Raw genomic sequence first — 14215 nt, forward strand, 5'->3', positions numbered from 1 at the left:
AATGTAAGTACGTTGAATTTAAAAAAAATGTTTAAATCTTTACATTATTGTTGTCATCATAATTATTATTGAGTGCTAAAAAGATACGTATCATTGATACGTATACGTTTCATTTTATACACTTGGTGATTCTTTTCGCCAACGTCGTCTTCCGCAATTTTCCGTAAAAGTATCTGTACAGATCTCTTAAGAAGAGTCATATGACATCGTCATAAAAACAGCGAGATAGATTTGCACGATTATATATAATATATATATCATAAGTCTTAATTAATAAGTTTCTTTGAGGGAGGGATAAGGAATTGAATTGCCATTGAAGCGGTATTGTCGTTATCATTCTGACGCATATTCGCAATACAGAGTGTCCGAGTAATCATTAAACGGTGATAAATAATTTACTACTATTATTACATAAATACATACAATGTAAAATGTCGGCGTGATCGCTGTATATTTTGGTGATTAGTGTAAAACATTCGTCAACATAAGTCATACAAGCAGAGATTAGCACAGAAATATTTATTAGCAATAAATCTTGACAAATCCTGCATATAAGATCGGATTGATTAGAAAAAATATAGCGAGATTTACATTATTTATATTCCTTGAAATAAAAAGTTGCTGTTTGATATCTCATTTTACATTTATTGAAAACAAATTTTTATTTTGTAATTTTAGAAGCATTTTGTGTGAAAAGAGAATTAAATCACAAAAAAACCATACGTGTTGAACAATCAATATTTATAGAATTGATAAATTTTTTATTCCTTTGTAAAAATATTATATTAAAGGTCAATTTTATTATATCGTAAAAGAATTCAATTCAAAATTATATTCTTTCAGCGCGTTATACTTACAGCTTACTTTATAATAAAATGTTAGAAAATGTAATCACTCTCACTTGGTATTTTTCAAAGAAGTGTTTTTTTCTTGTCAATCTGATCTTATATACGCATAAAATTGTTTAGACATATCAGACATTAAAAGCATGGCGAACATAAGGTAATAATAATTGTCTTCGTAAACGTACATATAATTCTATCATCCTTTACGCCTCTCAACGAGGGCAATTTTCGGCAGCGTAACCGAAAAGCGAATCGGGGGGAGCTTGCACAGAAGGATATACGTGTCGTCGTCGACGATGTACGAACATCTATAATGTAACGTAATCGATCCGTGCTAGTTAAAAATGTATAAAAATCATGTTTTGATTTCTCCCCAAAAAATGCGCGCTGTCGCTTTATTTGTTCTCTTTCGCGAAGAGCTCCCAAAACGCAACGCGGTTACGCACACGTGACTAGATAATAATCGTTCGTTCGAGAAGACAATTGAAATTAAAACGCTCATTTGCAAATCCGGAACGACGAAAAGTCATCGCGTTCTTTCGCAATAAATATAAATGAACGAATAAATATAAATAAATTTACATAATACAACATTAACAATTATTGATTTATGCGATTACGCGATACACAGTTGTATTAAATCACATCCTGATATCTCTCTTTCTCTCTCTCTCTTTCTCTCACAGTCTCTCAGCAAATCCGCGATCCTAAACACATCAATAGTATTATATACAGATTCGTTAGAATAGTGACTAGTTTCTTTCTGGAATGGTTGCATTTCGTAATTTCGTTATTAGAATTTTTGAACATAAGATATTATATTAATTATCATCAATTTTCGAGCATTTCTTTATGATTTCTTTAGCATTTTCTTTATGATTGAATAAATCTATTTCTGCCAAGAAATGCGGACATTTAGATATGCTAAATTAATCGAGGATAAAATATACAAGAAAATATTGCAATTATTAATAAATTCTCTCCATCTCAGTAGGCGAGGTAATAAATCGAACAAATTTTACGATACAAAACAAAAACGTAACAAAAAATATATATTTCCGCATATTCGTTCCAGTCGCGTTGAAAGCTATGTTAAAATTGCTACAGCTGAGTTCTGACAAGAACCAAGTACTGCTATAGCGATCCATCATTTTTAACGTCACCGTTTTTCCAGAGTACGCGACACAACAACCGTCCCAATCTCTCTTTCTCTCTCTTTCACACACATACGCGCATACATTCAAGTTTCAATTATCTAGTCCACACCGATGTCACTGAATTGAGTGCGGGATTTTAACGAGCGTTGCTCTTGTCGTTGGTCACGTTTCGACAAATCAGTTGAAGAAGTCATCGCCGTCGAACGGATCGCTCTCCCTCGCAAAGATATTCACCGACTCCGATTTTCGTATGTACTGATCACCCCTAGCTGCCTTATTGTTATTGTTGTTATTCCCCGGTCCGTACTTTCCCTGCCTGGAATTCTTCAGCGGCAACGTGGTGGCGCGATGATCCGGCACGTTGTCGTCCAGCTCGGACTTGAAGACGAAGGCGTCGTCGTCGAATCTCAGGTCGCCGTTGAAGAAGGAACCGCGCCCGCTCTCCTCCGAGACGAAACCGTCGACGGGCTGCTGCGGATCCTTGCTGGTGTCGCACGGCAGCTCCTCCGGCGTGGCCTTGAATTCGGACGACAGTCTCGGCCGGTCGGACGCGTCGCTAGACGCGCTAGCCGTGGGCGTGAGATCGTCCTCGAAGTAGCTCGACCTCTTTCCGTATTCCCGGACACTCGTGTCCCGTCTCGGGTGATCCTTGGAGCCTCTGATGCCGGACGAGGGACTCACCGGTGGCGGCAGTTCTCGCTTCGGTTCGCTTATCTCCAGTCGTACGCGCGCGTCCATCGGTGCCAAGGACTCTGCCACTCCTGAACTTCCGGTTCCGGAACCGGATGCTTCCACGTGCTCGACGCTCTGCGCGAAATCGTCCTCGAACGGGCTCTGCGTCTTCTGAGTCTGTCGCGTCTTGTGCCTGGCTATCCGCTTGCGATGCATCGTTTCACTCTTCGAGTCGGGACCCTCGGACCAGTACGGTCGCTCCACCCAGCTGTCGTACTCTTGATCGCTGCCCCAGTAGCTCTCGCGACTCCTAGATCGCTGCGAGGGTCGTAGATAGGGATCGGAATCGTTGTCGCTGCACTCGGATCTGGAGGCGCCGCCGAATTTCCGCGAATCCGGATATAACATGTCGCTGTTACGGCCGTCGTTTGCGCTGTTGGGCCTCTTTGGCCAGTGTCTCTTTCTGCCAGCTGGATTGTATCTGGGCGAGTCGTCACTTGGACGTTCGGAGCCGTATTCTTCCTCCCAGGACGGGTAATCGTGAGGTCTCTCTCTACTTTCACGATAATAATAATATGCTTCTCTCATAGGATAATCAGCGTCGGGAGGTCCTCTTCTCCCCCAAAATCTACTGTCTTCTTCCCATCGTCTTCTCTCGTACCTTCTTCTGCTCCATCGATCCTCTTCATCATAGCCCATGCTCTCCTGACTTCCGAATCGGTCCTCCTCGTTCCACAGCGTTAATTTTCGTTTGCGTTCGTCGTCGTAATACGAACCATGAACATCGTGGCTCCAGTTGCATCGTTGCGGCGGCGGCGGCGGCTTCGACCGACATTTCCAGTGCGTCTCGTACTGATCTTCGTCGTCCTTATAGGGTTGCATCTTCCGATGCGGATACCGTCTCGGACCTTCCTCCTCCCATTGACCTTCTTCGTGCCAGGGTGATGGATCGCGTGGCCGGTGACTGCCGCTACTTTTGGTCCACGGTGCTCCGCGCGACTTTCTACCCATCCTCTCGCGGAAGCTGCGGTCTCGCTTTTCTCCGTCCTCGTAAAACGATCTATCTTCAAAACCTGGCGCGTCAAATCTCGGATGTCGTGAACCGGACCAGAACCTACCGTCTCCTCGTCCCCTGCCGTTGCTTTCCTCGCTCTCTTCTTCGTCTTTCCACTCGTTATCACTGTCTCCAGAATGCCGATATCCGCCACTACCCTTGAACGGTACATCCCTGTGGAAGTCCTTGCCGTCTGGGGACCACGGCGATGTGCCGCCTATCGATCGTTGCCCTTCGCAGGACGATTTGTCAGACGAACCAAAGATACCCGTGTCAAACTTGGCCCAATTGCTGTCTTCCTTGCTGTCATCCTTGTCCGATCGCGTCGTCTCCGAGAACGGGCAGAACATGTCCTCGAAGCCTGAAGATGAAGACGGCGCCGGCTTGGTATCCTTTACGCGATGCATATCGGTGTTCAGCATCTTTATTTCTTCAAAGATATCCATCGCCACAGCCTTCAGATCGATCGAGTCCTTCTTGGCTGAGATATTTGGGCTCGACGGTGGCGGAAGATTGTCGGAGAACAGATTCAGCAGTTCAATCTCGGCTAGACTCTTCGGCTGCTGAGACTGTATCACCGGTGACGTCCTGGCAGGACTTATCATTTCCTCATCGTCCTTTTTAATCGGTGACGGTTCCGGCTCGCCAATAATCTCGCGCAATGCGGCGTATCTGTCGCTCGACGTCGACGTCGAGGATTTTACTTCCGTCGAGGATCTGTCAGCAACGGACGAACCGTTCGTCTCGTCATTGAGGATGTCTGAGCCGACTTTATCGGACGACGTGCCATTGGCATCGCTTCCCTTTTCGGAATTATCCGCTTTCTCCTCCGCCTCCATAATAGTTTGCGTCTTCTCATCATCCTCGACATCTATCTCTGTCTGCTGAGCCGTGGATGAGTCGGACGTGATATCCGCATCCGCCATTACCTCACTTTCTTTCTCGACGTCTTTATCTTCGGTTTCTACCAGCATTTGTTTTTGCTCCGTCAGACTCGCGAAGGAGTTAATCGTCTTGTCCAGCTTTGTCGTGACCTCTTCTTTCAACAGATTCTCACTTTTGGACGATAATTTGACAGTTAAGCTTGCCAATGAAGTTATTGAATCCGAAGTACTCTCGCTGGTTCGTACTTCCGGTTGGATCTCTTCTCCATTAACTTGTTCGCTTTCGTTGGATGCCTCTTCCGTCTCGGCGATCTCTTCCTTTGTCTCCTCCTCCTGCTTCTGTTCTATCTGTTCCATTTCCAACAGTTCTCTGAAAACCGCGTATTTATCATACGCAGAATCTTGCTTCGATTCCGATTCGTAATTAGATTTGAAGAGCTCCGAACATGTAAAAGAAGCCGAATTTGGGCCGGGCGTCTCGAGCGATTTTGACGCCAGCGATGACAAGGACGAGATCGCAGGCTTGGGCGGAACCACCGGTTGCTCCTTGGTCGCTATTGATGGATTCACAGTTTCCTCCGCATCGTCGGCGACGGTTTCCTTCACCGACAGACTCGCCAGTAATTGCGCGAGTTGCGTCAAGGTCAAACCTTTCAGCTGTCGAACTGTCATTCCTAAACTAGAGGCCAGCTTTTCCGAATCCGTCCAGGACGATGCCAACTGGCTGAGCGTGATATCGAGCGATGGTTTCGTTTTTTTAGAATCCATAACCGAAGCAGTCATGTCGTCGGTAAATGACTCAGACGACGTTGTGGATGGTATCATCGTGTTGAAAGAGTCCTCGAAAGCAGAGGTGGTGGTCGTCGTAGCCATAAAATCCGACCTGGCGGACATCTGCGGAGGCGGACTGAAGTTGTCGTCAAACTGATGACCTTTCGTATCCCTCGGGGGACTCTTGTTCTTGTCTCTGACGATTCTGGTGGGTGACGGCGATGAAGCCTCGCGCTGCGGAAAATCGTACTGAAAGTGTCCTTCCGTGTGCGGCGGTCTAGGAGGCGGTCTCGTACCTCCACGGATGCTCTGTTTTTTCGGCGGTAACGGCGGCGGATTGATAAGGATACTCCCGGCGCCCCTGGGCGGCGGTTCCGGAACCAAATCCAGCTCCGCGCTCGAGCTGGACAGACGCGAGTTCGCGTCCGACGAGCAGGATCGAAGCGGCGACGCCGGCGATTCGTTCGTCACTGAAAAGTCCACCGGAAACGGCTTGCTAGATTCCACTGACTGAGTCTTGCCGGCCGCAAGGTCGATGTCGAAATCCTTCTTTCGCACGGACTGTAGATACTTCTTTGGACTCGGTAATTTCACTAGCGCCTGCGTCGATTCCGTGGAGTCTCTGTCCATGCTGCGGAGAATCGAGCTTCCTCCCGAGGTGGTTGTAGACGTGATCGTTCCTTTAGATGTCGTCGTCTCCTCCGGCGGCAGAGATACCGAAAGAGGCTGATGATGGATCGATTTTACAGCTGTATCTTTCTTTGGCGGCGATTCGATTCTCTGCTGGGAGGCCGACTGATTAGCCTCATTCTCGTCGAATCGATCGAAGTTTGCGAAATTGCTGTCTTCGCTGTCCCTCGACGACATTTCAGTCTGCGATTTTGTCGATTCCAGAGACTCGGTCGTGGTGTTAAAGTTCGTCGGAAAGCTGTCGCTCGAATTCGTAGACACTAGATCTTTGAGAACTTTCTTCGGTGGATTCTTCAGGTGTTGAAAGAAGTCCTTCTTGTCCACGTAAGGCTTGATCAGACCTGTCCCCAGAGGATCCAGTTCCGTGAAAACGTCGATCTGTGGACTCTTCGTCTGAGTGTTGCGAGGTGTAGTCTCCGTCGAGCTCTATAATACGAAAGATCGCATCGTGTGTATTTTCAAAAAAATATACTCGAAAGTAGAACGAATGACATGCATAAATTGACACTTACGTCCTCCTGATCTTTCTTCGTTGTTGAATTCTTATTCAAGTTTGCCAGCTCGTTATCGTTGAAGAGATCCTCGGCCTCCTTGTCGAACCAGTGAATACTCTGCGGAGGCGGAGTTTTACTGGCCAACGTTGTTGCCGGACTGGAACTAGTCGATACAGGCGGTACCGGAACGGTATGTTGTCGCTCCAAATGTCCCCTTTTCGTCGACGAGGGTGGCGGTGGTAAAATCGGACGAACTGTATCCTGAAGCTGCGTTAAATAAAATTCGAACGTCGAACAATAAACTCCAAAAATCAGTCTCATCCTCTTAAATGAGAAAGACATTCGTATAACGCAATACCAGTCGTACCTTCATGTTTGCGAAAGAATCACCGAAAGGATCGCTCTCGAATAGATCGTCGGTAGACGGCACGGGATTTTCCGGCGTGATTTTGTCCATCTGGTGGATGCCCTGCTGCAGCGAGTTTAATTCAAATTGCAGATCCAGCAAATCCGCGATCACGCCGCTCTGCGATTCGTTCTTGCGATCGGCGGGTTTATCGGCCTCGCAGTTATTCGAGCGAACTCGATGGAACGAGGATTCGGCGCCAGCTGCACCCTGCAACAAATCATTATAACTCGTCCAGCTTCTGTAAATTACGTTATCACAACATATACTCGTATATACATCGTTCTTCTTAGTGCCGATTTAATGTTGGCTTTAACGCTTTAATTAATATTGTAGAGAATACGGATCTCCGTGGATTAAAAAAAACGCTATTTCGTGGAAACGTGAGGTAAAAATACGAAATAAGTAGACTCGTCTGAGAGAAGAATTTTAAGTATCTCGACGACAGCAATTATTTTCGAGGCAGTGAACTTACCTTGGTATCGGGCGCTGGCTCAACGAAAATACCGCCGGTGTGGAATTTAATCGCGTTAATGGCATTCTGCTCTATATGCTGTTTCGCCAGCTCGATCTCCTTCTTCTTCAGCTCGAACACTACTTGGAACAAGTCTCGCATCGCTATCACCACCTATTAAACAAATTTTCCACACCACTTATGCGATACGTCAAAACGAACGGGAACTATAACGTTTCGAAAATAGAGATTTATTTCTCCGAGATATTTTTGCTTCGAAAGTTTTTATCGAGATAGAATGTCAAGGAATTAAATATCCAATTTTTCAGGAAATTATATCCTTCTCGAAAGATGTAATTAACAGCGATAACGAAATTTATTTCTTAGTGAACTTTTTTAATCATCAATATTTTATTTTTTCATGGAATATTTTCCAATATGTGTTTATGGCAGTTTCATATCACGTAAAAAAGAGTATACTTATTATATATATATTTTTTATTTGAAAATTGATTCTTTCAATTTTTGAAAGATACAAGAGAGAGTGAAAGAGAGAGAGGGAGAAAAAGTGCAATGAATTAATTTTCTTTTCCTCCAATATCGAAAAAATAGAAAATATTATTCACACCCTTCCGATCGTTCATTCCACCCTCACTCGTGCTATCACCCCTCTGTTTGCCGCAATTCTCTGTACGTCGATTAAAAGCTCCAGCAACGTGTCAAACGCGACCGCCGTACATACATATATACGGGCGAGGATTACCGGAGTCGTTTACTGGAGGCGAGCGCAGAAATTAAACTTGGAAATTGAATAAAGGCCGTAAGATTGTTGAATTAATTTGCCACCTGTCACGCGGGGCGTGATTTCATTTTCGCGGCGATGATCGTCGCTATTGAGTTGAGCGCGAGTTGAGGGCCCCAACAACTGTGCTCTCTCGGCGATCGAGAGCGAAAGTCTCTGCGCGCTCCGCTTAACAGAGTTAAATATATTCCCCGATTTTATAACACGATCAATTAGCCGTCGCAAACTTCTATTCGCCGCATTGCGTTTAATATTCGCGTCTTGCTTAAAAAATTAAACGCGAGCGCACCAACCTATTGCGTGAATAACTTTATAGCGCTGAGAGAACAGAATATTTTGTCCAATAAATGTAAATACGTCGAGAGAAAGTATTTCTGCGATTATTTAAACCAGAAAGGTATTAACAGTACAACGCGATTAAATAGTGTTAAAAATTAAAATATGCATACTCATTCTCGTTTATATCTGATGATGAGGTCAACATTCTCACGCGACATTCTCCTAATCGATTACATTTAATTAAATACTTTAAGTGCGCACCATCTTAATTAAGGGCGATCTTCACTCTTTTTCGATACAAAAAAAAAAAAAAAAAAAAAAGAGGAGAAGCTCAAAGAGTCGCGTCGGCTAAATCGCGCGATACTCGAGCACAAAAGTGGGATCTACTGGTGGATTTGAATATCAAGAAGTTGTTCGCCCGATCCCTTTGAACGGCGCACGAAGTGAGCCGTGGATAATCCGGCAACAATCTCCCACGCGAGACGAGGACGCGGCGGGGCTCGGGCTCCGTGTAATGCAATTATTTACATACGCGTCCGGGATTACGGTGGCGCGCCCGGGGTCGATATTGCTTCTCGGATTGGGCAAATATCATTCTAGACTTCAACCCGCCGAGGGTGGGCTCTACCCCGCCGCGACTACTCGTTCCCGATAATTGACACACTTTAACCGCGACGTAGGAACGCGCGTGCGGTACCGCGAGGTCGTAATCGCTCGTGCGTGTTCTCGATAACTCTCTCGAGCTGCGAAATCGAGCTGCCCCTTCCTCCCTTCGTCCTTGCAGAATTAGATTTTCGCATTATTTACCGGGCAGTGATGCAGGCCTTTAAAACCGACGTATACGAGTATGTGTAGAGGTATAAGATTTGATCCAAGATTACGTCATTCTATGCATCTTATATTAGAGACTATAGAGACTATATAATGGAAAAAAGTCAATTACTTGAAACGACGCGAAGATGGGCCTTACCTGACTTGCCGCTTTGTCAGTCTTGATGCCGAAGAACCGATGTCCGGTATCCGGGGAGCCGAAAATATAACCGAAGGCTCTCGAGTCACTCATGTCTTGAGCAATAAAGGATATTTTATGCACCGGATGATGATATAGACAGTCCTGTGTGAAAGATAAGAATATAATCATAAATTATATCCGATATCCAGTATATCGATACGCGGAACAATATCGTGAATATAAACTCACCCCCGTCTTCTCGTCCCTCAAACGAAGTCCATCTATGCTGACCTGAACGGCGATTCGTTGCTTGTGTTCACCGGCAGCGCGAATCGCCATCTTCAGGTCAGCCAAGGCCGCCTGGCACATCCGGTCACCGCGCGCTTCCGACACTTCCAGGATACCGATCAGTTTCGCCTTGAACGATACGCCCTCCCCAAGGAAGCGGGTTGGGTCATTCTTGACTGAAAACGAAAGCATATTTTATCACTCTATAAACAAGACTGAAGAAACGAACCAAATTAAATTAATTGGCAATTCATTAAAGACATGAATTAATATCGGACAATTCTAATTAATTCTAATTTTGTAATCAATTTTAATTAATTTAATTATCTTGTATACGATAAAATCGAAGAGTGTCATTTTATTTTTCAATTAAATTTGTTGCATTTTTCTTTGAGAGAAAGAGACAGAAAATATAATACAACAATTTTACACCAAATTTCTGTTTATTTTATATTGATTTATTATTGGTGCAATAATATGAATCAATTTTATAGGTATTTTTCATATAGATATATTTTTTCCATTTTAGAAAGTAGCTTACGTGTCACATTGAAACAAAGATCGGAATATAAAGTTATCTCAAGTTAAACAATTCAAAAGATCCACGATCTGAAGTGGAGAAGTAGTTTTATAGCTTCTTTGGACGGTGTCACAAGTTTAAAGTTGTTTTCCGCGAATCGTTTTTTTATTCCGACGACTGGTCGCCAAAGTAACGTGAAAGTCCGCCAAACACACAGAGGAGGAGCTCTCATTGTAATGTCACGACGTGTGGGCCCGGCTCAGCCTCCCGTGAAAGAGGCTCGGATCGAATTATCGTATTTGGAGCCGCCGGGGGTCCATGAGGCGATAGGTCCGAATGTATTAAACCGATATCGATCGGCCGTACAATCAATTTGACCGGCCGGGACTATAAAATGAGAGAGAACTCCGCTCGAGTGCCCGACGAGAATGATCTCCCGTCAACGAAGAAGAGCGTTAAAATTAATAGCTCGGAACGAAAGCCGATAATTGGGTCGGATACCTATTTACAGCTTAGCCGCCGTAATAATGCATGTCATTTGTAATTGTGTTTTAGTAATGGAAGTAATATTGTCGTACAATGTCCAAGTGTTTGATATATCCGGCAAACCCGAGTTACATGCATTATAACGTCGCGGTTTCGATAATTAGCAAACGTAATTAATTTAAATTATAATATATAGTACAAATTATAAATATTACTCTGAATATTTTTTATTTTTTATCACTATTCACGAGAATAATTGTATCAATTGTACTGCTAGAGATGATCGATTTTCGACCAAGATATACTCAAATACATAAGAATACGATAAATCTGAATAATACAAGGAAAGAGAGAGGACAATAAACAATACGAGAGGCGCCGATCTATCGTGACTTTCCCTCTTTCTCTCTCGCGCTTAGGGGCTTCTCTCGCTACCCTTACGATTTTAATGATCGAAGCCTGCCGTCGCGTTTGTTCAGAAGGTACTCGTCGGTTTCGAGTGGAGAACGCCAACTGTCGGTACTCGATAATATACATATATACGTTCGGTGCCGATCCATCGAGACTCCTTCACGCGCTCCGGGCTCCTTCTTTCTCTCCTTGCTTTCAGCGCCAGATGCGGCCTGCACTTGGTCCCGTGTATCCCGCACCTCTATTTCACAACAATTATTATTGCGGACCGCGAGATGAGACACGCAACGATAAAGCAATCAAACGAAGCGAGACTTGGAAATCGAATCTTTGTATCGTCGCGAAAGAATTTTTACAAAGAAACAATAAATTTCTCGCACACATTGTTGCTAAGAAGAAATTGTTTCCAAAGAGATTCTAGTGCTTCAAATTTTAAAAGATTTCTGGAACTTTTCTCTTTCTCTCTCATTTGATTATTGAATATATGATTTTATTTATTATTTTTTGATCTTTGAATATATTCCGTCAATTTCTAAATGTCAATGTAATTTGTATTTTTATATAATATATATAGTGCAACGAGATACGCAATAATGGAGCACTCGAACGTGGCGAAGAACTTTGCATCGTCACGTGAAAAAATTTTTATCGCGACAAACTATGATCACCTTTGACATTTTCATTAAAAAAAATCGGATCGAAGGAGTCCGGTTCGATTCAAAATTGACCCATTTATTTACGGATATCCTGATGATATTGATAAAATATTATATAAGACGAAGATTGTGATTATTGCAAAAGAGCAAGTCATGTAATCAGAGAAAGAAATATAGAATGATAAATTGCTGTCACTAACGTCACTCATCAGGAAGCTGATCTACTTAAAAACATATATATATATATATATATAATGACTATGACTTGCACTTTTTTTTGCAATTCATTTAATTCCAGTTATCCGTTCTCGTATTGGAAATACGATCAATACCCCATATTCGATACTTTTATATTGCACAACTCGTAATTACTAAAACCATCGACGTCTTTTTTGTATTAATGAGAGTACGTAATCGACAAATTAACATTTCCCTCTGAAATTAACAATATGCCCTCGCTGTAAATTGCGTTAAAATAATTTCCAACTTTTTTTTGATGAAATTTCTCCCCCTACAGAGCATTTCTTTAAGTTTCGTTAAAATAATTAATTACATTTAATCGAATAAGGAGATAAATGCGTTTTCGCGCTATCGTCTATAAAAATTCAGTAGTAATCTCGAACACGCGCACGACACAGCTGTCGACATCTTATGGGAAGCCGACAATCGTGCCGACGAGCTCGTTCGCTCGAACGGTAAACGAAGTTCTCTCACGAGGGAGAGAACTTTCGCTTTTCGCGCGAGCGAATTCGCCAGCCTACGAGGCTAACGAGATGAGGCTCATTTTTCGCGACCTTCGTGTCGCGCGCGTCACGATTTATGCGAGATGATGCGTCAGTCGATGCGTCGAATTGCGTAGCGAGATCTCTCGATGCGAGACGCGACGCGAGCCTGTCCCTCTCGTCGCTAATATATACGTGGAAGCCATATTACGCATCCCTAACCACCCCTAATGTATCTATACAGGGTGGTACCAGAAGCGCCGATGACCCCGACTCGTCGTCGGGTTGGCAAAGAGTTTTGGATCCTCGTTCTCGCGAGGAAAATCCGCACGCGAAAAATTCCCGACACACAAAGATAGGCGCAGAAGAGAGACTCGCCGCGCGCGGGTCGGAGCGAATCGCTCTACTCACACTTGCACGGACTGTTTTTTTTCCGTAAGGTCTGCATCGGTGGTCCCGCGTAGACGACGAGGAGAGAACCCCGAAGAACGGCACAGCGGACAAGGACGAATTTTTCCCTATCTTTCTCCTTCGTTTCTTCCCCTTTCTCGTAGAGCCGGTTTCACCCTGCCTCGAGGTCGTACCCTCGTAGGTCGGCACAGTCGGGGATGCGATCCTCAGCACGGACACATGTCGTAGCACATCGCTCTCACTCTCTCCCTCTCTCTTTGTCTACCCTGCGCACCCTCTTAGTCACTCAATCTTTCTCTCTCTCTCTCTCTCTCTCTCCCTCCCTCACATACGCACGCTCCGTCTTCCACTCGCACTATTACCCCCAACCAGTGTCGCACCCCTCCGCGCCGTATATATTTTCTCTGAGCCGTGAATGCGTAAGCGCTCTGCGAGAGCTGGCGGCGGCGCGTATATCACGCGCGTACTCGCTATATTTCGTGAACACACAAGCATCCGGCGCGACGGACGCATCGGTTTGCCACCGTCAGGATGGGACGAGGAGCAGCAGGATCGCGAAGACGCTCCGCGCGCCGCTGCCTGGCACCGGGGATACGGTTCCGCGCGCGCGGCGGCGAGCGCGTGTATCCGCGCGCGCGACGTAAAAACGCGGAGGAAGTGACAGCTGCCTCCGCCGTCGCCGCCGCGCCGCCGGTACGGGTTGCCCATGCTTTTATTGATCAATAATATACGCTGCCGCTGCCGCCGCCGCCGCCGCCGCCGCCGCCTGCCTGCCTGGTTGCCTGCCTGTCTGCCTGCCTAGTACTCGACATCGTCGCCCCGAGCCGCTCCGAATCGCACGATTTTCCGATCGGAGATCCCCCGACGTCTCTCGTTTACGCAGACTTTGATACGCGTTTTTCTGAATAATTCTTTTATTTCTCACCCGGGGTTTTTTTACTGAAGTTTGAAGTGCTTTGCACCCTCTTCGTTTTCCTTTCAATGTAGTTACGAAAGAAAAAATTCATAGCTAACGAGATTTCCTAGCTAACTTTGAGTACATTCGAAGCGAGAATATATTTTGAAACTTCTACAAATTAATGTCTTCAAATATTTTATTACTTGGCTAAATTTGTAAAAAAAAAAGTAAAAATTACAAATATTGGTCTCCGAATGTCAGAAACTTTTTTGCAATCAGGATGCAAAATTTAGTGGTCCAGTAAAGCTAAATACATATTTTAAATATAGCTGATTCTAATCTCTCTTGATTTCTCTTGTATAT

General features: G+C 44.5%; 1 protein-coding gene across 1 annotated transcript; it reads right to left on the reverse strand.

Moving 5' to 3' along the window:
- Positions 1 to 373: 373 nt before the first annotated feature.
- On the reverse strand, positions 374 to 13612 carry Dab (DAB adaptor protein). The gene is made up of 7 exons (XM_083040616.1): positions 12955 to 13612; positions 9710 to 9924; positions 9479 to 9622; positions 7449 to 7601; positions 6935 to 7183; positions 6586 to 6834; positions 374 to 6499 (listed from the first exon to the last, which is right to left on the reverse strand). The coding sequence occupies exons 1-7, from the start codon at positions 12989 to 12991 to the stop codon at positions 2180 to 2182; spliced, it is 5367 nt and encodes a 1788-aa protein (XP_082896742.1). The 5' UTR covers positions 12992 to 13612; the 3' UTR covers positions 374 to 2179.
- Between the last annotated feature and the right edge of the window lie 603 nt (positions 13613 to 14215).

The sequence above is a fragment of the Prenolepis imparis genome, unplaced genomic scaffold (assembly GCF_030444845.1).
Source record: "Prenolepis imparis isolate NDT839.2.m4 unplaced genomic scaffold, iyPreImpa1.0 SCAF_6, whole genome shotgun sequence".
NCBI lineage: Eukaryota > Metazoa > Arthropoda > Insecta > Hymenoptera > Formicidae > Prenolepis > Prenolepis imparis.